Source organism: Bufo bufo, chromosome 9 (assembly GCF_905171765.1).
Source record: "Bufo bufo chromosome 9, aBufBuf1.1, whole genome shotgun sequence".
NCBI lineage: Eukaryota > Metazoa > Chordata > Amphibia > Anura > Bufonidae > Bufo > Bufo bufo.
In genome coordinates this window covers 107,936,979-107,963,742 of record NC_053397.1, presented here as the reverse complement: position 1 = coordinate 107,963,742, position 26,764 = coordinate 107,936,979, and the positions used below count along the sequence as shown (strand labels likewise).

At 44.2% G+C, this 26,764-nt stretch overlaps 1 protein-coding gene across 4 annotated transcripts in view; it reads right to left on the bottom strand.

The window, feature by feature from the left end:
* Positions 1–26,764, bottom strand: part of ODR4 (odr-4 GPCR localization factor homolog) — a 115,869-nt gene that overhangs the window by 22,259 nt on the left and 66,846 nt on the right. For all 4 annotated transcript variants that reach the window (XM_040408452.1, XM_040408454.1, XM_040408455.1 and 1 more), the window contains 6 exons: positions 25,397–25,534; positions 25,221–25,316; positions 21,054–21,119; positions 13,678–13,800; positions 9,949–10,033; positions 9,157–9,354 (listed from right to left, as the gene is read on the bottom strand). In XM_040408452.1, coding sequence (XP_040264386.1) covers positions 9,157–9,354; positions 9,949–10,033; positions 13,678–13,800; positions 21,054–21,119; positions 25,221–25,316; positions 25,397–25,534 — 706 coding nt within the window. The remainder of the gene's footprint in view (positions 1–9,156; positions 9,355–9,948; positions 10,034–13,677; positions 13,801–21,053; positions 21,120–25,220; positions 25,317–25,396; positions 25,535–26,764) is intronic.

Genomic DNA, 26,764 nt, shown 5'->3' with positions numbered 1-26,764 from the left:
AAAAAATAAAAGGAACACTTAAACAACACAATGTAACTCCAAGTCAATCACACTTCTGTGAAATCAAACTGTCCACTTAGGAAGCAACACTGAGTGACAATCAATTTCACATGCTGTTGTGCAAATGGGATAGACAACAGGTGGAAATTATAGGCAATTAGCAAGACACCCTCAATAAAGGAGTGGTTCTGCAGGTGGTGACCACAGACCATTTCTCAGTTCCTATGCTTTCTGGCTGATGTTTTGGTCACTTTTGAATGCTGGCGGTGCTTTCACTCTAGTGGTAGCATGAGACGGAGTCTACAACCCACACAAGTGGCTCAGGTAGTGCAGCTTATCCAGGATGGCACATCAATGCGAGCTGTGGCAAGAAGGTTTGCTGTGTCTGTCAGCGTAGTGTCCAGAGCATGAAGGCGCTACCAGGAGACAGGCCAGTACATCAGGAGACGTGGAGGAGGCCGTAGGAGGGCAACAACCCAACAGCAGGACTGCTACCTCCGCCTTTGTGCAAGGAGGAACAGGAGGAGCACTGCCAGAGCCCTGCAAAATGACCTCCAGCAGGCCACAAATGTGCATGTGTCTGCTCAAACGGTCAGAAACAGACTCCATGAGGGTGATATGAGGGCCCGACGTCCACAGGTGGGGGTTGTGCTTACAGCCCAACGCCGTGCAGGACGTTTGGCATTTGCCAGAGAACACCAAGATTGGCAAATTCGCCACTGGCGCCCTGTGCTCTTCACAGATGAAAGCAGGTTCACACTGAGCACATGTGACAGACGTGACAGAGTCTTGAGACGCCGTGGAGAACGTTCTGCTGCCTGCAACATCCTCCAACATGACTGGTTTAGCATTGGGTCAGTAATGGTGTGGGGTGGCATTTCTTTGGAGGGCCGCACAGCCCTCCATGTGCTTGCCAGAGGTAGCCTGACTGCCATTAGGAACCGAGATGAGATCTTCAGACCCCTTGTGAGACCATATGCTGGTGCGGTTGGCCCTGGGTTCCTCCTAATGCAAGACAATGCTAGACCTCATGTGGCTGGAGTGTGTCAGCAGTTCCTGCAAGACGAAGGCATTGATGCTATGGACTGGCCCGCCCGTTCCCCAGACCTGAATCCAATTGAGCACATCTGGGACATCATGTCTCGCTATATCCACCAAAAGACTGTCCAGGAGTTGGCAGATGCTTTAGTCCAGGTCTGGGAGGAGATCCCTCAGGAGACCGTCCACCACCTCATCAGGAGCATGCACAGGCGTTGTAGGGAGGTCATACAGGCACGTCGAGGCCACACACACTACTGAGCCTCATTTTGACTTGTTTTAAGGACATCACATCAAAGTTGGATCAGCCTGTAGTGTGTTTTTCCACTTTGATTTTGAGTGTGACTCCAAATCCAGACCTCCATGGGTTGAGCAAAGGTATGTTTGGAGAAAAAAGGGCACAGAATTTAATAAAAAACACCTCTCTAACAATTAAGCATGGGGTGGATCAATCATGCTTTGGGGTTGTGTTGCAGCCAATGGCACAGGGAATATTTTATAGGTAGAAGGAAGAATAGATTCAATGAAATTCCAGCAAATTCTGGAAGCAAACATAACACAAACTGTAAAAAAGATGAAGCTGAAAAGAAGATGGCTTCTACAAATGGATAATGACCCTAAACACATCTCAAAATCCACAATAGACTATCGCGCCGCCCATGTCATTTAACCCCTCAGGGGCAGCAATCAACGCCGATCGCGGCACCTGTGAATTTAAGCAGAGGGATGTGGCTCCGTCTTCCTTCCGATCGGAGCCCCAGCAGTGAAATCACGGGGCTCCAATTGGTTGTCATGGCAGCCTGAAGACTGCTGAAGCTATCCAGGTCTGCCATGGCATTCCCCATGCTAAGCTATGCACGAGGCATAGATCAGAACAGAGAGTGTAAAAATCCTATTCACCCTAATAGATCGCTATTAGGGTGCATAGGAAAGGGGATCAAAAGATCCCATGTACTTGGCCCCTAAGGGGGCTAATAGTTATTTAAAAAAAAAGTTTAAAAAAGTTAAAAAAAACAAAACAAAAAACCCCCAACAATATATTAAAAGTTTAAATCACCCCCCTTTTTCAATTTAACATATAAGAATATATAAACAATAAAAAAATAAACATATTAGGTATAACCGCATCCGAAAATATCTGAACTATTAAAATATTTAAAAAAAGATTGAATAACGGTGATCAAAAAGTCTTACATACTACAAAAATAGTATCAATAAAAACTACAGTTTGTTATGCAAAAAACAAGCCCTCATACAGCTCTGTAGACTGAAATATAAAAAGTCATGGTTGTCAGAATATGGTGATGCAAAGAAAATTTTGAAGTTTGGAATTGCCGCATTTGTATTTAGCCGCAGGTAATTTTTAGTACATTGTGAACGCTGTGATGTCAAAACCCCAAAAACCTTGCCAGAAATCAGTTTTCTTTTCAATTTTGCCACACAGATTTTTTTTCCCCAGTTTTCTAATACAAGACAAGGTAAATTAAATGGTGGCATTAAAAAATGCATCTTGTCCCGCAAAAAAGGGTTAAATACTCTTATCAGTAATTGATTTTTCCAATAGCCTCCACCGCGGCACTTACAGGAGGGTGTCCCAGCCCCCAGGACAGGAAACAATGCAGGAGGACATGATTTACAGGGCCTCCTCCCCTTACCTATTCAGTCAATAAAAGAAGACACGGAAGTGATTACATCATTTGACAAAAAACGGAAATAAGAACAAAAGGGAGGGAAACCCCAGTGCCGTTGTGGAGGCTATTGGAAAAACCTATTTCCGGTAAGAGTAAATAACCCTTTTCCCCGGAGCCTCCACAACGGCACTTACAGGAGGATTAACAGAGTAATCAACTCTAGGCAGGGACAACAGCAAAAAGGATTCTACGACCAAAAGACAAATCCCGGTTCATAAGAATATCTAGTTTGTAATGATTGAAAAAAGTCACAGGGTTTGCCCACGTAGCTGCTCTACAGATCTGGTCCAGCGAAACTGAAGCAGACTCTGCCCAGGAGGATGACACAATCCTAGTTGAGTGAGCTCTTATTCCGGCAGGGGGATGGAGATCCTTCTGGACATAGGCTAAGGAAATAACATCCCTGATCCATCTTGCTATGGATAATTTGCTGGCCGCCTTTCCCTTGTTAGGACCTTGTTATTGGAGGAAGAGCTGATCCGATTGTCTGAAACTATTTGTGGCATCCAGGTAAGGCAACTTTCACACCTGCGTTAGGTGCGGATCCGTTTGGTATCTGCACAGACGGATCCGCACCTATAATGCAAACGCTTGTATCCGTTCAGAACGGATCTGTTTGCATTACGGATCCGTCCTGACTTACATTGAAAGTCAATGGGAGACGGATCCGTTTTCAATTGCACCATATTGTGTCAGTGAAAACGGATCCGTCCCCATTGACTTACATTGTAAGTCAGGACGGATCAGTTTGGCTCTGCATCGCCAGGCGGACACCAAAACACTGTCCGCATTCAGAGCGGAATGGAGGCGGAACGGAGCCAAACTGATGCATTCTGAACGTATCCTTATCCATTCAGAATGCATTGGGGCTGAACTGATCCGTTTTGAAACGTTTGTGAGATCCCTGAAACAGATCTCACAAACAGAATTCAAAACGCCAGTGTGAAAGTAGCCTAAGATAACACGCTTATTCTAACATCCAGGTGGTGGAATTTTGTATCTCTTTCAGTAGTTGGAAATGGACAAAAGGAAGGCAATGATATTTCCTGTTCACAATGAAACCTGGAGACAACCTTGGGAAGGAAGAACAATGCCTGAGAATTATACGATCGTCCAGGACCGTAAGATATGGAGGTTTGCAGGAAAACGCCTGGATTTCTCCAATCCTTCTTGCAGTTGTTATTGCTACTAGAAAAACTGTTTTGTAGGTAAGTAGTTTCCAATGAATCCGGTCCACTGGTTCAAATGGAGTTTCCATCAAGGCTGAGTGGACTAAGTTTAGGTCCCAGGGTGGAATAACTGAACGGATAGTAGGCAACCTTCTCGTAGCCGCCTTTAAAAAATGTTTAATAAGAGGCGAGTCTGCCACTTTCTATCTAGAAAAGCACTTAAAGCTGATATCTGTACTTTGAGTGTAGCAGGCCAAAGACCTTTATCCAATCCTGCCTGTAAGAAACCAAGAATCTGAGGGATGTATGGATAAAGGCTATTATTTCAGAAGGATAAAAAAGTGTTCCAGGTTCTTAAATAGATTTTGGATGTTATAGGCTTGCGACCCAACATTAAAGTGGCAATGACATCATCCGACAACCCTTTCTTCTTCAAGGCGAGGCGTTCAGTCGCCAGGCCGTCAAGTTGAGCTGGCTCTTGGATGAAATACCGGACCTTGATGGAGAAGATCCAGGATCGAACGCAAGGTCCAGAATATTCCCGCAGACAGCAGGAGCAGCAGGGGGAACCAAGACCTTCTTGGCCAAAATGGAGCAATGAAAACTACTTGAGCCCCTTACTCCTCTACCTTCATCAGAGTTCTTGGAAACAAACTGAAGGGAGGGAACGCATAAAATAGCGTCTTCGGCCAAAGCTGGGATAGAGCATCTATCCATAAAGGTTGATTCTGATGGGAGAAGGAGCAAAATTTTCTGGTCTGTCTGTTGACCCTTCTGGCGAATAGATCTAGGTCTGGTATTCCCCATCTTTCACATATCATCTGGAATATTTGAGAATTTAGGGACCATTCTCCTTCCTTCAAAGTTCTGCGGCTGAGGAAGTCGGCTACTATATTGTCTTCTGCTTTGACATCGACCGCAGTTAAAGATATTACATTTTATTCTGCCCAAAGAAAAATGTTGCGAGAGACTGACCCCAGAGAGCAGCTTCTTGTCCCTTCCTGCCTGTTCAGGTAAACAACAGCTGTGGTGTTTACTGATAACACCTTTATGTGTTTTGGAGATGAGGGAGTGTGAAGGGAAGTAATGACCTTGTAGATGACAGTGAGTTCTTTTAAATTGGAAAAAGCCTGTAACATGGCTGCTCCCCATCTGCCCTGGACTATCTTTCCCTCGGCATGCCCCCCGCATCCTGAGCTGCTGGCATCTGTGGTTATTATCATTTGTCTCCCTTGTCGCCAATGAACCCCCGTCTGCAAGTTCTTCCCCATTCTCCACCACATCAGGGACTTCTTTACGGCATTGGGAATGTAAATACGCTTTTCTAGAGCGGAATTTGTTCCGTCCCAGAAGGATAAGATATAGTCATGATATTCCTGATGGAGGTAGTCCTTTGGTTGCAGAAACGAGAGACTTTTTGAAGTAGACTGTTTCTCTTCTCTATAGGTAAAAAGGACATTAGTAGACGAGAGTCTAAGAGTACTCCCAGGAAGATCTTTCTTCTGTCTGGGGACAGGTCTGACTTGAAGTTTATGATCCACCCCAGGATGGTAAAGCATTTCTGAACCAGAAAGAGGTGGGATCACAGAATCTCTTCTGAGGTCGACGCAATCAGGAAGTCGTCCAGATAAGGTACAATTAGAATCTCTTTCAGATGTAAATATTTTGTGACCTCTGACAATATCTTAGAAAATATCGTGGGGCTGAGGAGAGACCAAATGGAAGAGCTCTAAACTGGAAATGGCTTAGATGTTCTCCTATGAAAACAGCAATCCTTAAATATTTCTGATGAAGTGGATATATCGGAACATGATAGTAAGCATCCTGGAGATCCATCGTTACCATGTAACAATTTTGAGGGAGCAAGTTGATGGTTGATTTTATAGTCTCCATCTTGAACTACTTGTAGACAATGGATTTGTTCAGGGATTTAAAATATATTATTAAACGGAAGGATCTGTTTTGCTTTTGTACCAGAAATAAAGGAGAATAGAAACCCTTGCCGCACTGATCTTCTGGGACTGGAAGGAGAACTCTTTCTACCAGGGAAGACATTTCTGATTTTAAACATGACTGTCTTTGTTTTTGAGACAGTTTTTTGTTTATTATAAATCGATCTGGAGGAGGGTATAAAAACTCCAGTCTTAAACCTTCTTTTAGGGTAGTTAATACCCACGGGGAGGCTCCCATTTGTTCCCAGGCTGAGGTGAAGCCTGTTACCCTGCCTCCTACCTGACCTCTGGCATCATTAGGTGGGACAGGAGGAGCTCTCAGGATTAAATAAGAATCCTCTTCCTCTGCCCCTAAAGGCTGCCAATTCCTTGATCCTTCTTTTGATCCAGTCTTGTTCTTTTTTGGTTCTGAAAGGATCACCTCTGATGAAAATAACGGCTTTCCAAAGGAAATCCTTTTTTCTTATCAGAGGCCTTCTCTAGGATATCATCTAACCCTGAGCCAAACAATCTATCTCCCTCCAAGGGGATTGAGCACAGGCGGCTTTTTGAACTTGCGTCACCCGACCATGACCGAAGCCAGATCGCTCTACAAGCCGCATTAGACAGAGCGGCTGACCTGGCGGAAAATTTGACTAAGTCAGCCGACGCGTCGGCTAAGATCTCTTCCCTTGGGGTACCCGCAGCTAAGTGGTCCTCTAACTGATTAAGCCAGACAGACAGTGTTCTGGCTGTACAGGTAGAAGCAATACTACGGCACAGCATAGCTGTATTTGTCTCCCAGGCTTTTTTTAAAATAAACTATCCGATTTCTTGTCCATGGGATCTTGTAAGAGCCCCATATCTTCGAACAGGAGAGAGTTTTTTCTTTTTTTTTTAGAAATGCGGGCAACTGGGGCATCAACCTTTGGCACCTTGTCCCACAGATTAGACTCAGTCTCTGCAAAAGGATATTTTATTTTAAAGGAGTTTGTTACAGCTGTTCTCCTTTCAGGATTTGTCCACTCTATGGATATCAGAGACTTAATGTTATTATGGATGGGGACGACCCTTCTCCTTCTTTCTCCCAGACCCTGGAACATCTGATCCTGAATAGAGTGGGCTTCCTTTACATCTTCAATATCCATGGTGGCTTTAATGGTCTTTAGAAGACCGTCTGTTTCTTCCGGGAGAAACAAAAGTCTACCCGAACCGTCATCTGAGGAAGCAGAGTCTGGATCAGATAATAAATCTCCCTCATCCAGAGCAAATGCCACCTCAGAAGTATGGGATCTCTGAGACCTGGATGGACGTGGGGATTGTGGTGCAATTCTTAAGACCACTGCTGCATTAACTTCCTCCTTAATCATAGCTCTCAAGGAATCAAGGAAGGAAGGCGACTCCTCTGTAACCACATTTTCGGTGCACTTCTGACATAAGGCTTTTTTAGATCTAGAGGAAAAGGACTTGCTGCAGATGGCGTACTTTCTGCGTCCTGAATCTCCACTGGCTGGTTTAGGCGCCATGGTCTCAGTGCTCTAAGATTTAAATAAAAAAAGGGCTATAGGGCCATGAATATTTAAAAGGCCACCACCTTCACCAGGGTGGAATTTCACTGCCACCAATAATACCCAAGGAGCTGTGCAGACTAAAAGACACAGAAATGATAGAATAAATAAGTCCCCCAGGGGAGGAGGCTTACTGGGCTGAGGGCAGAGGCAGCGGGATCTCCAGGCTTTCTTGCGGCGTCAGTATCCACGGGGGCAAGCAGGACTGCAGGCAGTGAGCACACGCTTGTTCAGCCGGCTTAATGCAAGATTCTCTTGCCCAAGGAGAATCTCGCCTGGTGATGTCATGGGTCAGGATCCCATGCAATTTCCCCTTACCTGGGAATATCGCGAGCCCGGGGATGCCTGCACGCAGGGCTTACTCCGAGGAACGGGTAAGGGAGGCAGCCCGTCCCCGGGGTACCCGTTCCCTGCACCAGCCCTCTCACATAATGTGGGGAAGAAGCAAGGCTGGGCGAAATAAACATACATTCCTGGCACTGCAGGAGAGGCTCCCACGCATCCCGAGGACAGGAAACAACGAAGGAATAGGTATAGGGAGGAGGCCTTTTAAATCATGTGCTCCTGCGTTGTTTCCTGTCCTGGGGGCGGGGACACCATCCTGTAAGTGCCGTTGTGGAGGCGTTGGGGAAAATAACCCCTCTATAGCTATGTTAACGGAAAAATAAAAAAGTTATGGCTATTGGAACGTGGGTAGGAAAAATCCAAAATGGAAAAATGGAAATAGGCCAAGTCTTTAAGGGGTTAAGTATGTGTGAAAGATCAAGAATGCACAACCTGCGGCCCCCTCCAGCTGTTGCAAACCTACAACTCCCAATATGCCTTGATAGCTGTAGGCTGTCTGGGCATGATGAGAGTTGTAGTTTTGCAACAGCTGGTGGGCCATCCCTGCTTTGGATGAAAAAGTAGCTGTTCTATGATATCTGCACCATCAAAGTCCTCCGTGTCCCCCACTTTAACCCAATGGACTGCTAAGGTTGACCAGTTATACCGATCGGAGTAAATTTCTTATTGGGAGTTTTGTAATCATAATAAATTTAATAGAGTATGGTCGCCATGGTCCATGTTCAGAGGTTCTGTGTCTGGGTTAACAAAGTAGCGATATAGCAGTGTCGCACCCACAAATGAGGTGGACACCACTTCATCCTTCCAATACTGTTATTCGACTTTCTTGACCTTATCTTATTATTCCTATTGTTTCAAATCAGCCCATTATACCTAACCCTCCCCTTCTCTCCCACTCCCCTTCCCATTTTATATTATTTTGGTTTCTTCAGTATACAATGTGATCTAACTTTCAGATGCTGCATAGGTCAGTAGACTCTGTTTATATCCTGGATGCAACAATTATTGTAGTTTTCTATGTATTTGCAAGCACTATCTTTGGAGACATGATATATGTATTGAGCATTTGCCTATGTACTGATTGTATGGTTAGATTGTATTCTATTGGTGGAATTTTAAAAGATAAAGTAGCTTGGATACTGTTGCTTCATTTTGTTGCCAAACTCCTTGTAGACCTTGCAGTCAAACAATGAGAAGATATATTTAGTAAGAGTCAATCATTTAGAAGATAAAAAACTGCCTTACATCAATGGATGTCTTTATATATTATAGGACTGGTTATCATGTGTCTCTAAATGTGAAAAGAAATTGCATAGATCCATCCAAGACTAAAAATCGGCATTATGTTTTGGGAAACTGCTATAAGATGAACAAAATACTACACTAACGTTGTTTTTGTTGTTACTGTACATACCATGTGTGTCCTGGTTATCCGTCTCCTCTACAAACGTTAGAGCTTTATAATCCACTTCCTGATCTAACATCTCAAGGAATCGATTTTTCAAGTCTTCTTCTGTCTCATCTCCAAAAACATAGTCACAAAGCATTACGTTTGCGCCAGGGATGGGAATAAATACACGCTGAGGAAGAGGAGAAGGTGTCTTCTCAGGCTCTATAAGAAACAAGATCGAACATTACACGATTATACTAAATAATGGTGGGGGATTATCGATACTAGTGTAAAGAAAAAGTACAGGAGCAGGCTAATCAGGATGCTACTTTCATTTTTTAAAGGCCCTTTAGAGCAGCTCATCTACTCTTCCTCTTTATAACTGATGACCTATCCTCTGGATAGGTCATCAGTATCTGATCAGTGGGGTCCGACACCCAGGACCCCCACCGATCAGCTGTTTGAGAAGGCACCAGCGCTCCTGTGAGTGTCACGGCCTTCTCCATGCTTACCAAGCACAGCAAAGTACATTGTATACTGGCTGTGCTTGGTATCACGCTCAGCCCCATTGACTTCTATGGGGCTGAGCTGCTCCTAGGCCATGTGACCGATGAACGTGTCATCACTCTGCCTAGGAAAAGCTGAAAGAAGGTTGTGGTGCTACTGCGAGTGCTGCTGCCTTCTCAAACCGCTGATTGGTGGGGGTCCCAGGTGTCAGACCCCCACCGATCAGATACTGATGACCTATCCAGCTCATCAGTTATAAAGTCTCGGAAAACCCCTTTAAGTATATCAGTGCTAAACACTGCTGCTTACCTTGCTGGGATCCACTAAGGATGATATCCTCAAACAGAATTTCACAACGGTCTGATACAGTATTAAGAAGATCTCTTTTTATAGCCTATAAAATATAGGAAATACAGATTAAAAAAGAGAGAAACAATATATTGTCATCCCCCTTTATTTTATTATTATTATTATATATATCTTAATATATATAGAATACATAAGAACTTCATGAACGTTACTATGTATTGAAGTGGTTGGCCATTTCTAAAAATGCCAAGTATGCTCAATGCAAGCATACATGACTTCACACTGACCCACAGCTGCCCCAGTATTGGTGGTGTAAACATAAAGACTGGGCATCCTCCTGGTGGCAGTTATGTGACTTCCTTGGGCTGTGCTTAGCTTAAAGTAGTTTGATGCATACGCTGAATGACAAGTGGACGCATCCAGTGCATGCGCAGGTACAGGAAGAATCCACTGTATCTGTGCATGCGTCAGATGCATCCACTTGGCTTTCAGAGCCTACACCAAACTACTGGAAGCAAGGAAAAGCTTACAGCCTATGGATGTGGAGGTTACCCAATGTGTTTACACTGCCAATACGGGCGATGCCTTCATACAGCAGGTGAACAGTACAAAGTAAAGTATGCTCACATTGAAATATCAGTCTAAATTGGTCAACGCCTTTAAAGTGGTTTTCTTTACAAAATGCTGACAAACCAATCCCATGCCGCCCTGTTTGTAAAGAAAATAATCGTGGAGGTTAGGAACCCCTTTAACTGTTTAACAGTGGTTTTCTTTTATTTGGTTTCACTGTGTGTGCATCAGGGACTCAGAATACACATTGGCTGGGGAATGAAGTATGTGGCTGCCCCAGCTGCTCGCACTGTTAGTCGGGACAAGCAGCCACGGCACGTAGTCCCTATGCGCTTATCCGGATGCTGGAGGGAAGACACCAGTAAGCCCACCAGACTGGCCATCTGGATTGGTATACTAGGGAGGAGGCGGATGGGTGCAGGGCAAAAGGGAAGGGACAGCCAGAAAGTAGGAGCTCTGAGCGCTGCCTCCTGCACAACACCAGGCCCCCCGCACTGCAAGTTGGACCTGGGAAGCTGCAGTACACCGAATAGGTGTGCAGGGGGGAGAGCAGAAAAATAACAGGGTTATGGCATGAAATGCCTGGAGCTGACTATGACCTGTCTACAGCTTTAACATACCAGGCCCGGAGACGGGGACTACACTATGCAGCGGCCCTGGCCGTTCACTCAGGCAGTCGGACCCGGGGAGTATGCACCCTTCAAGCCTCAAAAAGGGAGAAAGGGTCCTCTCGATTGCAGGCCGGATAGCCGCATGGAAGGGCTGGCAGGGAAGTTACAAGAAATAGGGAACAGATGCAATAGAGCAAAAAAAAACAACAACAAAAAACTATAGCTGCAGGGGTGGAACCTTTAACTTTTAATGACGGTTTTACTTTCAAAGTCAATATGGCAGCTGTGGAAAAGCTACACACGTAAATAGAACAGAACGCAATAATGCTCCCACGTGATCCACCAGCAAAAATTCATGGTCTGAAATCTTCAGAAACATTTTGTGCCTTTGAATTTAAAATAGCTCAAATAATTAGTATTGGCGGAGGCATGTGGTCTATACACATTGTATGGGGGAGATATACTATGACTGGATTTTGTTAGACTTCGGTAAAAAGTCTGCTGGAGTAAGATGTGCCAAATTCAGTTATTTAAAAATGTAATATAACTACCGAGTTATTCAATGAAATCTATCTGTATAGCGCCACCTGCTGTTTACTCTATTTCTAATTTCTTTATCCCAGGCATGCTCAACCTGCGGCCCTCCAGCTGTTGCAAAACTACAACTCCCATCATTCCCGGAAAGCCCACAGCTATCAGCCTTCAGAAAGGCATGGTGGGAGTTGTAGTTTTACAACAGCTGGAGGGCTGCAGGTTGAGAATGCCGGCTCTATCCCGCTCACCGAGAAAGGACACGCCCCTTAAGCTGACAGCTTGAAATAAGTCTAGCAGAACAATTGGAGCAATGAATGGGAAGATCTCTGGATCCATGTGAGGTACAGGGCTGGTTCTAGCTTTGTTAGGAAGAGGTTGCCGCGTACTAGATTATGTATGTTTTTCATTATTTACATTATTCATAGGATAATCCCTTAAGAGGCAGGCCTCTTAGTAAACTTGGCTCATATGGATTTTAGAGATATGTAAATTAGTCTTGTATGTGCCCAAGGGGCTCTACGAACCTTCCTGTGCCCAGCCACGCCCACCTGTGAAGGAGCCCAGCACCGCCTATGTCCTCCGAATCTCCTCCTTTCATCAACGATAGATTGCCGTAATCTCCTGATGCGCGAGCTCGCGCATGCGCAGTGCCGGTATAGTGTTCCTTCCCTGTGCTGGCATCAGCCTCAGGGAAAGAACTGCGCATGCGCTAGCTCGCGCATTGCAAGATTACGGCAATCTATCGGTGATAAAAGGAGGAGATTCGGAGGACATAGGCGGTGCTGGGCTCCTTCACAGGCGGGCGTGGCTGGGCACAGGAAGGTTCGTACAGCTCCTTGGGCACCTACAAGACTAATTTACATATCTATAAAATCTTTTTTTAAAGAAAATAAAAGCACACAGCCCTATAGGACCGGTATATTGCGGACATGCTAGCGGCGATCTAGCCGTGCATGTCCGCATCTCTATAGCCCAAAACTTTAAGAATTTTAGAAAACAGCAAACTAAGCTGTAGAAACCAGTGTCAGGCAGCAGCTGCCATGTCCAATAAGATAATGGGTTGCATCAGAAGGGGCATAGATGCCCGTGATGAGAACATAGTCCTACCACTTTACAAATCGCTAGTCAGACCACACATGGAGTACTGTGTACAGTTCTGGGCTCCTGTGAACAAGGCAGACATAGCAGAGCTGGAGAGGGTCCAGAGGAGGGCAACTAAAGTAATAACTGGAATGGGGCAACTACAGTACCCTGAAAGATTATCAAAATTAGGGTTATTCACTTTAGAAAAGACGACTGAGGGGAGATCTAATAACTATGTATAAATATATCAAGGGTCAGTACAGAGATCTATCCCATCATCTATTTATCCCCAGGACTGTGATGAGGGGACATCCTCTGCGTCTGGAGGAAAGAAGGTTTGTACACAAACGGATTCTTTATGGTAAGAGCAGTGAGACTATGGAACTCTCTGCCTGAGGAGGTGGTGATGGTGAGTACAATAAAGGAATTCAAGAGGGGCCTGGATGTATTTCTGGAGCGTAATAATATTACAGGCTATAGCTACTAGAGAGGGGTCGTTGATCCAGGGAGTTATTCTGATTGCCTGATTGGAATTTTTCCCCCCTAAAATGAGGAAAATTGGCTTCTACATCACAGGGTTTAAAAAAAAAAACTCCTCTGGATCAACTTGCAGGATAACACAGGCTGAACTGGATGGACAAATTTCTTTTTTCAGCCTTATAAACTATGTTACTATGTTGTTGAGAAGTTCAAAAAGTTGCACATTATGGAGCAAATATAGTGTGCTCCATAATCTGCGACTTTTTTATGCCACTTGTATGGTAAAAACATTCTTCTCCCCCTATGTGGCCAGGGTAGTCATTTATAGCAATCTGTCACATTAGCCTGGGTTAGAAGGCTTCTTGCGCTAGTTATTTAATACATGCAAAGTTCAATTATTCACATACTTTTGGCCACCACTGTATGTTTTAAGAGCAACAGGGAAAATTACCTGCACAGCATCTTTTACTTTTGGTTTGTTGGTGCTAACATATCCTTTACATTTTACAATTCCCTGAATACTTAGAGAAGACTTACAGGCTCCGACAAGTGCTGTTGAACGATTAAAAGAATTCTGCAATGATGAAGACAAAAAAGTGTTACCCTATAAAAGGAGACAGGAAAAACACAATGCAAAGTAAATCCCAAATCTATTTTTAAAAAGGCATCTGTCATTAGATGGTAACATTTTCTGCCATCTTAAGGGTCCATTCACACGTCCGCAAAATGGGTCCGCATCCGTTCCGAAATTTTGCGGAACACATGCGAACCCATTCATTTTCAATGGGGCCGGAATGTGCTGTCCGCATCCGCATTTGCGGTTCCGCACTTCCGTTCCGCAAAAAAATAGAACATGTCCTATTCTTGTCCGCAATTGCGGACAAGAAAAGGCATTTTCTATGAGATTGCCGGCGATGTGCGGTCCGCAAAATGCATAACGCACATCGCTGGTGTCCGTGTTTTGCGGATCCACAAAACACATATGAACATGTGAATGGACCCTCAAGGGCATCTGTTGACAGGCTTATAGCTTTGGCAGCTGAAGGCATCTGTATTGGTCCCATGTTCATATGTGCCCACATTGCTTATAAAAATGTTTTAATATACGTAAACGAGCCTCTAGGAGCAATCGGGGTGTTTCCGAGGATCCACTTTCTCTGCAACTGCCATGTCCTCGTTGCTCCTAGAGGCTCATTTGCATATATTAAAACATCATTTTTCTCAGCCATGCGGGCACATATGAACATGGGACCAACACTGATGCCTTCAGCTGCCAAGCGCACATGCAACAGGTAAGCCATCTCCATAAGCAAAAATCTGCCGACAGATGCCCTTTCACACTAGCGTTTTTGCTGGATCCGGCAAGTTTCAGCAAAAACGCTTCCGTTACTGATAATACAACCATCTGCATCCGTTATGAACGGATCCGGTTGTATTCTTTAACATTGCCAACACGGATCCGTCATGAACTCCTTTGAAAGTCTTTGGGGGTTGGATCTGTTTTCTATTGTGGCAGAGAAAACGGATCCGTCCCCATTGCCTTGAATTGGGGGTCATGCAGGATCTTGCTCCGCATCCCAGGACGGAAAGCAAACTACAACATGTTGCGGTTTGCTCTCTGGTATGGGAACGCAACGGAACAGAATGCATTTTTGAGCATTCCATTCTGTTCAGTTTTGTCCCTATTGACAATGAATGGTGACAAAACTGAAGCGTTTTTTTCCCCCGGTATTGAGCCCCTATCAAGGATCTCAATACCGGAAAACTAAAACGCTAAAGTGTGAAAGTAGCCTAAGATGGCGGAAAATGTTACCATATTTGAGCTAGAAGGCAGGAATAGGATTTTCCACCACTTTGGCATAGATAAAGCTTATTATATATATTATATATACAAACAGCTCTTCAGAAGTGCAAAGAAAATCTGCTAAATAACCAGCCAACATATTCTTCACTAACCGCAGTTTCAAACCCCATGTCAATTACATATTTTCTATTGTTCACGTGAACATGTGCATCAACCAAAACTTTTCCTATATCACCTTTACTTGGTGACAGAATTGCCCATAGATCGTTTCTCTTACCAAATAAAAACATAATAACCAGAGAAGTGCATCCATATTACTTTATGTAAAGCAACAGTTCCTTGTACACGGACGTCAGAAGCAGTCTGCGCCAATGTTCAATCTGCTTATCCCATTAATGGAGCTCTCTTCCTGTGCTGCTGATCCCCAGCTGTCCCTGCTTACAAGGTCAGAAGACGTTCATGTGATGAAATGATCCATCACCTTGAGAACATCTGATAGGGATTTGGTCAATATTTCCATGATTTTTGAAGGTAAGAATAAAGCAAAAATATACAAAATATTCAAAATTCTGAGAGCTCCACTGCACCCCATGAAAGTTAAAGGAGTTGTCCCATTTCACACACTGGTGGCATGTCGCCAGGACATGTCACCAATGTCAAATAAGTGCGGGTCCCACAATGAAATCTAGAACAGGGACCCAAAGAGAACGAGGGCGAACAGCGCAAGCACGGAAACCATTTATTCACTTCTATGGGAGTGCCAAAACAGTGCGAGGTCCATCTCTGAGACCCATACCTAACTCTAGAATGGGGCCCCAAAGCTAACAAGAGTGCACCGTGCAAGAGCTGCCACCCTCCATTCGCACTGGCTCAGCTTTGTCTGGAACTGCCATACTGGTGAATGGAGAGGTGGCGGTGGTTGTGCTGCACTCTCCATTCACTCCTATGAGAAATTAGCTGGTTGTCGCCTATCCCCAAGACAGAAAGGTAAATCTCTGTGATTAGAGGGGAGTTCATCAGACATGGGGCACGGCGTAAACGGGAGAGGGCTTTGGAAATTTCCCAGATTTTGAAGGACATTTCTGATCTGGAACAGATCCATAAACACTCCCATGCACAGTCTGTTCGAGCTGAGCTCACACAGGCAAGGTGCAAGCTTAAAGAGGACCTTTCACCAGAGGAAAGCCTCTAAACTAACTATACAGGAGTGTAGAGCGGCGCCCAGGGATCCCGCTGCACTTACTGTTATCCCCGGGCGCCGCTCCGTTCGTCCGGTATGTAAGAAGTTAGGCTCCATCCACTTGATCCTGCCGGCGTCTTCTTCTCCTATGCTGTAGCGCTGGCCAATGGCAGCGCTCAGCTCATAGCCAGGCTATGAGCTGAGCGCTGCGATTGGCCAGCGGTACAGCATAGGAGAAGAAGACGCCGGCAGGCTCAACTGGGTGGAGCCTAACTTCTTACATACCGGAGGCTATACCGGGCGAACGGAGCGGCGCCCGGGGATAACAGTAAGTGCAGCGGGATCCCTGGGCGCCGCTCTACACTCCTGTATAGTTAGTTTAGAGGCTTTACTCTGGTGAAAGGTCCTCTTTAAAGATAAACTAGATACTCGTACAAAATACCTCCTTTCGCAGGGCAGGAGACACTTTTTTGAATATGGCAATAAGTGTGGTAGACTCTTGGCCAGATCCTTACGCGAACAAAGGGCAAGGAACTAAATCCCACGCATTACTCCACCGCGGGGACCGGTATTACACAATCCTGACTCTATCACAGAAGCTTTTTCCCACTTTTATCAGGACCTGTACAATCTTCCTCAGTCCAGTCAAACAAGTCCGGCCTTGGACTCGGCCATGAGCACCTATTTGGCTAGGTCGGGTTTACCAAAACTGCCAAATGAGGCCCTTGAGAGTTTGAACAGTCCGTTCACCACTGATGAGATTGAGGAGGCTCTGAAGTCGATGCAGTCTAGTAAGGCTCCAGGCCCCGACGGCCTACCGGCCTCCTATTAGAAGAGATTCCTCCCCCTTCTACGTACTCCCCTTACCAATCCCTTGAATAAATTTAGCTCCGGAGTCCCTCTCCCTAAAGATATGTTGCATGCACACATTACTGTTATCCATAAGGAAGGTAAGGACCCGACCGCTTGTGCCAGTTACCGGCCCATATCTCTACTCAATGTAGACATTAAGCTTTTCGCAAAAGTCTTGGCCACTCGCCTGACTCCTTTCCTGGCGGACCTTATACACTTAGATCAGGTTGGCTTCATTCCCTCAAGGGAGGCGAGAGATAACACCACAAAAGTTTTGAACTTGCTCCATCTTGCCAAGATTCAACGTTCCAACCTATGTCTCCTATCCACGGATGCCGAAAAGGCTTTCGGCAGGGTTGGATGGCCATGGTTATTTGCAGTATTAAACCATGTGGGTGTGGAGGGTTCTCTATTGACATGGATCCGTTCCCTATATTCTTCTCCCTCAGCAGCCACAAAGGTTAATGGTGTCCTCTCGCCTCCCTTTGAGATTAGGAATGGTACGCGCCAGGGTTGTCCTTTATCTCCTCTAATTTTTATCCTCACTCTAGAACCACTCCTGAGGACTATAAGGAAAAACCCTGACATCTCTGGTCTGATGGTGAGAGAAAAGGAGTTTAAGATAGCAGCATATGCAGATGACCTGATGTTTATGATTACCAAACCTCGGGTCACCTTCCCCAACCTAATTGAGGAATTCAAAGTATTCCATAACTTGTCCAATCTGAAAATTAACTTACAGAAGTCTGAAGCGCTTAATGTCTCCATTCCATCCGCTCTCGAAGCCGAACTGGCGGGTTCCTTGCCTTTCCGCTGGACGACAGGCGCCATTAAATACTTGGGCACGATGATTCCCAAAGATTTGCGAGAGCTATTCCCAAGGAATTTTACCCCCCTCCTGAGTCGGATCAGAGAAGACCTCAAGAGGTGGTCCAAAGGCCTATATACGTGGTTCGGCAGGTGTGCCATTTTTAAGATGAATGTCCTTCCACGCCTATTGTATTTGTTCCAGACCCTCCCCATCCCGGCCAGTTTCTTCTCTATTGTACATCGTGACCTCTTTAAATTTCTGTGAGCTGGGAAGACTTCAACATTGTCTAGATCCCTATTGCATGTGCCAAAGGAAAGGGGGGCCTAGGGATTCCTGACCTAAGGAAGTATTATGCAGCCTCTATGTTTCAACGTGTGGTAGACTGGTCCCGACACACCCAGTTCAAACAATGGATTTCCATTGAGCAATTTACATCCCAGACTCCTTTGGCCCTTCTGCCATGGACAGATAGGAAAGTTCCTAGTGACCTCTCCTCTCATCCTCTCATAGGCCCTACCCTGGCTCAATTCTGTAAGTACCAACAGATCTCTACAATCTCCCCCACGCCCTCCCTGATGTTCCCTGTCCTGGGACATCCGGACTTCCCGGCGGGTAGCTCAGGGGGTCCGTTTGCACAGTGGAGATCGAATGGCAGGTGTCGGGCACCATTCTTTAGAATATCTGGTAGGTGGCTTACTTACTCGGAACTATTAGGACTGACGGATCCCTGCCCTCTAGGTCCTTGGAGATCAAGACAGCTTCACCACTTCCTTTCTTCTATCCCTTCCTCTCAGGAGTCTGATAGGGCACTCACTCCTTTTGAAAAGACATGTATTGGCTCCGGCCTTTATCGGCACTCTCTCTCAGAATTATACAAGGCATTGGTAACGCTGGGGTCGGACTATCTCCCCTCTTTCTCAGCCAAATGGGCTCACGACTTGCAGAAGGATATCTCCTCCGACCAGTGGCTTAGAATTCTCCAATTTGCCCATAAATCATCCATTGCCAGTAAATATCAGGAGGCCAGTTACAAATTGCTGTCGAGATGGTATTATGTCCCAACCCGTCTCCAGAGAATGTTCCCGTCGGCATCTCCCCTATGCTGGCGATGCGACTCCCACCAAGGTTCCCTCCTACATATTTTCTGGCAATGTGACAAAATCAAACCTTTCTGGGAATCTGTTCATGAGACCCTGGCTTCCATTTTTCCCTTTTCAATTCCTAACACACCAGAGTTTTTCCTACTCTTTCTCTCGGATTTACCGTTGATCCTATTTTGACGATCCTGTTTGCGTCACCTGGTTATAGCAGCTAGATCTTGTGTCCCTGCGAGGTGGAAGTCTGTTTCTCCTCCCTCCATGGGAATGTGGATTCAGAAGGTTGAAGAGATACGGAGAATGGAGGAACTCACAGCTTCTTTGAAAGGTGGTAACAGAGCTTTTGTTGCTATGTGGTCCCCCTGGTTCACCTTTCAAGACTCCTCGGAGTATCGGAATTTGCTGGCTTGAGTGTCTCGTCTGGACACTCCTGTACACTTCACTTATCCCCCCTGCTACCTTAATCCTTTGTCCCCTAATTCCTCCTTTTGTATCCTTGTCCTGTACCCCCCCCCATTCATGTTGTTGTTTGTTGAATTTTCTTTTATTTTCATGCTGAGGCCACGTCTTTTTTGGCCCTTTGATTTTTGTATGGTTCTTGTCAGATGAATCAAGGTGCTTTATTTTCACCGTAGGCTGAATATCAAACACAGACTTAGGTGTTGTAATTGTTTGTGCATTGTTGGATTATGCTCCATGATGTCAGTCGGCGTGGGTCCGACTATTATTTTCTAATGTATGTGATTCAACATGCAATAATTTTGTTACTTTTGCAAAATAGAAATAAAGAATAAAAAAAAAAAAAAGAAAGGTAAATCTCCTACTGTACAGGAACATTATTTAGTGCAGGGTCTTGTCTTCGAGCTTATACAATTTTATCAAAATGTGTGGAAAGACCTTCAAATTTATGAGCATAGTAAATATAGCAGTAAAGTCATTTACAATAATAAGAACGTGACCTGCTGGCGCTCGTAGAGTGCTTCTGCAGCTGTGTCAGTGTCGTGATTTCATCTATAAAAGGGAATGATGGCTTAATACACTGATGCCTTGCCGAGCTGGTGTCCTGGGTTAAAGTCCAGCCAAGGACAACAGCTGCATGGAGTTTGTATGTTCTTCCCATGGTTTCATGGGTTTCCTCCCACAATCCAATGACATACTGATAGGGAGCTCCATTGGGGACAATGGATGGAAAGCGCTGCAGAATATGTCAGCACTATATAAGCAAAACAAATAAATCAGGCCTCAAACCTGACACCATCTAAGTTCTCCCCAATACCTTGGTTGACTTCAGGCTTAATACTATATCGGGTTTATCCTTTTCATGCCATCTAAGAAATGCAAGCCGTTATGTCACAGCTGTCATGCTCCGACTTTCTTTGAATACAAATGTGACTGATCTTTGCATATTGATCGCACTCATAATTCAGACAACTACTTAAAAGCAAAATGAAATAAGGAAATACGGGCAGCGTTGTGTCATTTACCGCATCAGAAGACGTATAGGTTAGTATATGTCAATAAATATCTAATATTACATTAAGGGACATTGCTGCTCCAATGTGACCTCCATCAAACCACCTACATGAGTTTGTACCCTAGTGAATGAATCTAGGCAGAGATCTGGAAAACTGAAGACTTTATACAGTATAAAGTATATCAGCAAATACATTAACTGTGTTGTACTGAGAATATCATCTATCTGCTGAAATCAAAGTGGAACTTTCTTGTAACCTAAAACTTCTACCTTTTAAGAAAATAACGTATTATCTACCTCTAGTGGTACAAAAGATCCCAGCTCACCTTCACATGATAATGAATCTTCTCGTTGCAAGGAAGGCCTGAAGAAAACTGTCCGTAATCCAATGTGAATAAGGTCCAGCATGTCCAGACTCGCTGGACCTTATTCACACTGTATTAGCTACATCAATAGCGTTTACATCCTCTTCCTCACTACAGACTTCATATCACACTTCTGTTTGTGTTCCCCTTTTTTGTTACACTGCAATTAACCATATCATATCCTGAAAGTGAAAAACATTAATAGTACAACATAATGATACCTTACATTTCTCAGGTTACTTACTGAAGTTAGAAGAATGCTTGCAGAGATGATCGGAGCACTGGAAAGTGCAACTGACTTGGATTTTTTCTGTGCAAAAAAAGAGTAATGGAAATAACATTATTTATATTGTGTCTTTGGCCTAAGTAACTTCTCTCAAAAGACCCGAAGTCTTAATGTGTAAAAAGGATTTTAGTTTAGTTTTATATAGTTTTATATAGATAGTGACAAATGTGTTTAGCATAAAAACTTTATTTAAAGGGGTGCCTCGCTTTAGCAAGTGGCATTTATCATGAAGAGAAAGTTAGGGTCCATTCACACGTCCGCAAATGGGTCCGCATCCGTTCCGCAATTTTGCAGAACGTGTGCGGACCTATTCATTTTCTATGGGGACAGAATGGATGCGGTTGCACACAGTGTGCTGTCCACATCCGCGGAGCCCGGCCCCGATCTTCGGGTCCGCAGCTCCGCAAAAGATAGAACATGTCCTATTCTTGTCCGCAGCTGCGGGTCCGCAACACACCACGGACGTGTGAATGGAGCCTTAATACAAAGCACTTACTAATATATTGTTAATATCCATATTGCTTCCTTTGCTGGCTTGATTCATTTTTCTGTCGCATTTTACACTTCTCGTTTCCATGGTTATGACCAATCTGTAATCCATCAGCAGTGGCCATGCACACTATAAGAAAAAGCCCCAGCCTATGTGCGCTCCCACGATCCTGGCCACCAGAGAGGCCAGTGGTTTTATCTATAGTGTGCAAGTGGGGCCACCGCTGGTGGATCGTAGGGTGGTCATAACCATACAAATGAGCAGTGTATAATGTGATGGAAAATGAATGAAGTCAGCAAAGGAGGCAATATGGACAATCACAATACATTAGTAAGTGCCTTGTATTAACTTTCTCTACATGATAAATGTCACTTGTTGAAGTGAGACAACCCCTTTAAAGAATAGGTCATTTTCTAATGACACATTCCATTTAAGTACACTTCCCCCTTGAACCTTATTTTTAACCTTTAAAATATTTGACATTTTTCGATCATATCATTTCATTCCATCACACCCTGCACCCCTACCAATCAGATGTTCAGGTTGGTCCTGAAACTACACAGCTCCATCATCCTTCTAGAGGAGAGAGCTCATTACTACAGCTGCTCCTATTGAAGTTCTTTAAGTCTTTTCCGATAAGTTTTACGATAAAATCCTGGCATCTTTTGTTCTGTGTAAGAAAGACCATGCGGTCAGTTGCCCAGCTGATGCCACAGTCTCTGCTGCAGACTGGCTGTGTTCTCGAGTCTTCCAGTTCAACTTCATATACTGTATACACAGCTGAACGGGAAGACTTGGCAACACAACCAGTTAGGACCTGAGTAGAGACAGCAGCAAAGGCAACGTGGTGGATGGGTAAGTATTTATCCACACAGGAAGAAGACGCCAGGATTTTATGGACTGCTCTGAGAACCTCTTTAAGACCTTTCACCATTTTTGTAGCCCGTCTATGGACCTGTTCTTTTTATAAATGTAGACAGAGGTTTCTAGACTAGTACACATTTTCCGGACGTGGTCTCACTACAACCCTATAAAGAGGGATCACAACCCCCTCTCTACGGGTTATAGCTCTAGTTAGGCAGCAGCGTCCTACTTGCTTCCTCTATGGCTTTGCTGTACTATTGACTCATTTTGAAGCTGTCAGAGATCAGATACTTAACCTTTAATCTACATACAATTAAAATACAAAAGATAAATGTGGTCCAAACTGGACTATAACTAGAGTACAAAAAGCAGTCAAATACAATGGACGGTTAGCAATAAATGAGGACAATAAAATACATCTGGGACAGAGAATCAAGATATAATATGTCTGTCCCTGTTCATGCCCTTACAAATACTGCTCAGCCCAGAGATGCACCTTAAAGGTAGGTGCACTCTGGCCACGTACCCGGGCTACCCTGTCCTTATACAGCCCTATCACTTTCTGACACAACATAGTGGATTTACACTGCCCAATTGTTGGGCAGATTACTGGGAACGAACATTACTATGAACATTCATTCCCGATAATATACCAGTGTATATCTTTTATGCAGACACCTCAATCATCGTTTCTGGGCACCAGATTGTGGGGTGTGAACAGCAATCTGCTACCCAGAAAAAATGATTCTGTAGGGCAACAAGCAATAGCAGTAGCCAATACTGGTCCCCATACAGTTGAAGTGATGGCCACATGTAAATGCAGCTCTTCAACCTCCACTGAAAGCAGACATTCCTCGGGAAGGAACGGTTCCATCCCAATAATTATCTAATCCACTGGCTGTCTGAATCCACCTCAACACAGAACTGCATATACAATACGCAGGCGCTTCCTCCTTCCCAAGTGCATATTTTACATTTGGAAACACTGAATTGCAATTTCCAATGTGTTGAGCATTTATCCATTATAGCCAAGTCATATTTCATCTGGCACATAACTAAAACTAGGTATGCCAGATGGATCCCAATGATTCCGAGTCCATCATTTTACTGGAAAAATAGTTGAGACACAGATGTGAACATAAAGAGGTTGTCTCACAAAAAATATTCTACAGTTTTCAAACTAGCACCTGTACCTGAATACTTCTGTAATTGCATGTTATTAAAAATTATTCAATAAAATGTATCTGTATGGCTTCTTATTTCTTTGTCCTGCTCACTGACATGGCCGCACATGCTCAGTTTCAACCTTCAACCTCTCCCTGAGCTGTAATAGGGAGAGAGCTCCAGCAGAATAGACACTGCCCAAGACTTGTCCGCTTGATAGAAACACTAGCAGAGCAATGAATGGGGAGATCTCTGGATCCATTTGAGGTGCAGGGCTGGTTCTAGCTTTGTTAGAGATTGTCATGTATTATATGATCTCTGATTTTTCAAATAATCATAGGATAACCCCTTTCATAATAAACACATTAAAGGAGTTGTCCAATTTTCATGACCTATCCTCAGAATAGGTCATCAATATCAGATTGGTGGGGGTCCATCTCCCGGCACCCTCCTTACCAACCAGCTGCACAGAACGCAGTGGTCTTGCGAGTGCTGTTTTCTCTTCTCGGTTTAACTGCTTGCTGTTAGCACTGCAGTATCGAGCAGACATAATTACAACTCCTGAGACCCTTTCACTTCAATGGGAAGGAGCAGTTGTAGTTACACCCAGACCCATTGAAGTGAATGGGGATAGAGAAGTTGTAATTACACGTGCTCGCCGCTGCAATGTCAATGGCGAGCAGATAAACAGTGAAGAGACTGTATTCTATTTAAACAGCTGACTGGCAGGGGTGTCAGGAGCAGGACCCCCACTGATCCAATATTGATAACCTATCCTAAGGACAGTTCATCAAAATCCGAAACAGACAACCCCTTTAAAAAGGTTACACCTTGCTTGTTCAATGGTCAAATTTGTTAAACGGAATCTGTCACCAGGAAATTCACTGATAAACCAGACACAGTGTCCTGTAGGGTCAGCTCAGATGAATGTAATGATACCTTTCACTTAGTGATCTATTCTTTAATTCTGGGGAAAAAAATACTTTTAATCCATATGAAAATGAGCAGTTCTGTGCACTGAAGGTGGTCCCAAGCAAATCTATACACTCTTGCTTCCTCTACCAGCCCCTCTATCTCCTGCATTCGAAGACTCGTTTCGAATCAGCCTGTGTAAAGGTGCAGCAGATGTGGATACCTAAATAATCGTTCCTGGGCAGCAGATTATGATGTGCAAGCAGGATCTGCTGTCCAGAAACAATGAATCTCTATGGGCACGAACAATCACAGCAGCAATCTCTGCAGAGGCGATTGCTGCATGTAAATGCAGCTCTCATACATATGACGCACAGGCAAATATCATCAACGAATGGTTCCTTCTATAAAAAGTGACATGGAAAATTAAAAATAACATCATCAAAATTTCTTTACAAATATGTTAAAGATAAAAAAGGGACTCAAACAGCGGGTCATTTTCTGATGACACATTTCCTTTAAGCTACATCCATATCTGTAAAACAATAGACTCATAAGGTATAAGTAGCTAAAAGGCATCACAATGCAAGGCAATAGAATATGCAGGCAATGTGTATTAGTGACCAGCACAGCAGCTGCCAGCGTGTGCATTACAGAGCACAAGACCATTCCTTTTGTTCATTTCATTGTCTTACCTGCTCTTCAACCAGGTCACCTTCACTGTCTTTCACTTGTCCATTGAAAAGTAGGACTGCATTTTCAAGTTCTTTCGCCCACTGTTCCAGTCCTTGCTACAAAAGTGTATGTATGGTATGTTTTAGAGACATAACTACTCATGATTGCAGTCTATACAAAGACGTAAAACACTCACCCTTGTACATTTCTGCCTCTCTTTATAAGTTGCACATGAAGATAAAGGAATGGTCAGGTCTACATGAACGCTACAGTCTACAGTAAGCCAAGATGAAGGTGCATTTTGATATTTCCAATCTGCTGGCTTTGCTGTACTCTAAAATTAAAGGAGAGTAGTTTTAGTAAGACTGAATACTGATAAATGATGGCATGTGTTATTCAGGTCTCACTGTGAGATCGGCTTAGCTCCAAAGTGCTATTTGTGGCAGGGAAACCACCAAGTTGATGGCCACTTTCAAACATAACAGATTATATGGAAAGTCTCTGAGCTCCTCAGTCACTGGACTGGTCCTGGCACTTGGTTTTAGCTAATACATGGGACCGGCCAATGTTACTATGTTTCTTAACAGCCACCCTGAAATGAGATCTTAGCATTAGTCAATACACAATCTCATTTAACCCAGATGAACTGATACCTAACACTTTATAGAAAATAACATGTTTGACCTCTAACTTGTGGCTTCTGACTCTCCAAATGAAGTTAAAGAGCCTTGCGCTGCGAGATGCAGTGTGACAAGGGGGAGTATCGGAGCAAGGAAATGCTCCAATCATAAGTATGTAGTCAGGGAATAAAGAACAGCTTATATCCAGGTTCAGCCCTGAACTTGGAGAACCCATTTAAAAGGTGTTTCTCACCAAAATTATTCTATGGCTTTTGAATCAGCATTTGGATCTCAATACTTTTGTAATTGCATGTCAATAAACAATTAGTACAGCCACAATTATTAATTGAAATCCATATACACTGCTCAAAAAAATAAAGGGAACACAAAAATAACACATCCTAGATCTGAGTTAATTAAATATTCTTCTGAAATACTTTGTTCTTTACATAGTTGAATGTGCTGACAACAAAATCACGCAAAAAAAAAAAATGGAAATCGAATTTTTCAACCCATGGAGGTCTGGATTTGGAGTCACACTCAAAATTGAAGTGGAAAAACACACTACAGGCTGATCCAACTTTGATATAATGTCCTTAAAACAAGTCAAAATGAGGCTCAGTAGTGTGTGTGGCCTCCATGTGCCTGTATGACCTCCCTACAACGCCTGTGCATGCTCCTGATGAGGTGGCGGACGGTCTCCTGAGGGATCTCCTCCCAGACCTGGACTAAAGCATCTGCCAACTCCTGGACAGTCTGTGGTGCAACGTGACATTGGTGGATAGAGCGAGACATGATGTCCCAGGTGTGCTCAATTGGATTCAGGTCTGGCGAACGGGCGGGCCAGTCCATAGCATCAATGCCTTCGTCTTGCAGGAACTGCTGACACACTCCAGCCACATGAGGTCTAGCATTGTCTTGCATTAGGAGGAACCCAGGGCCAA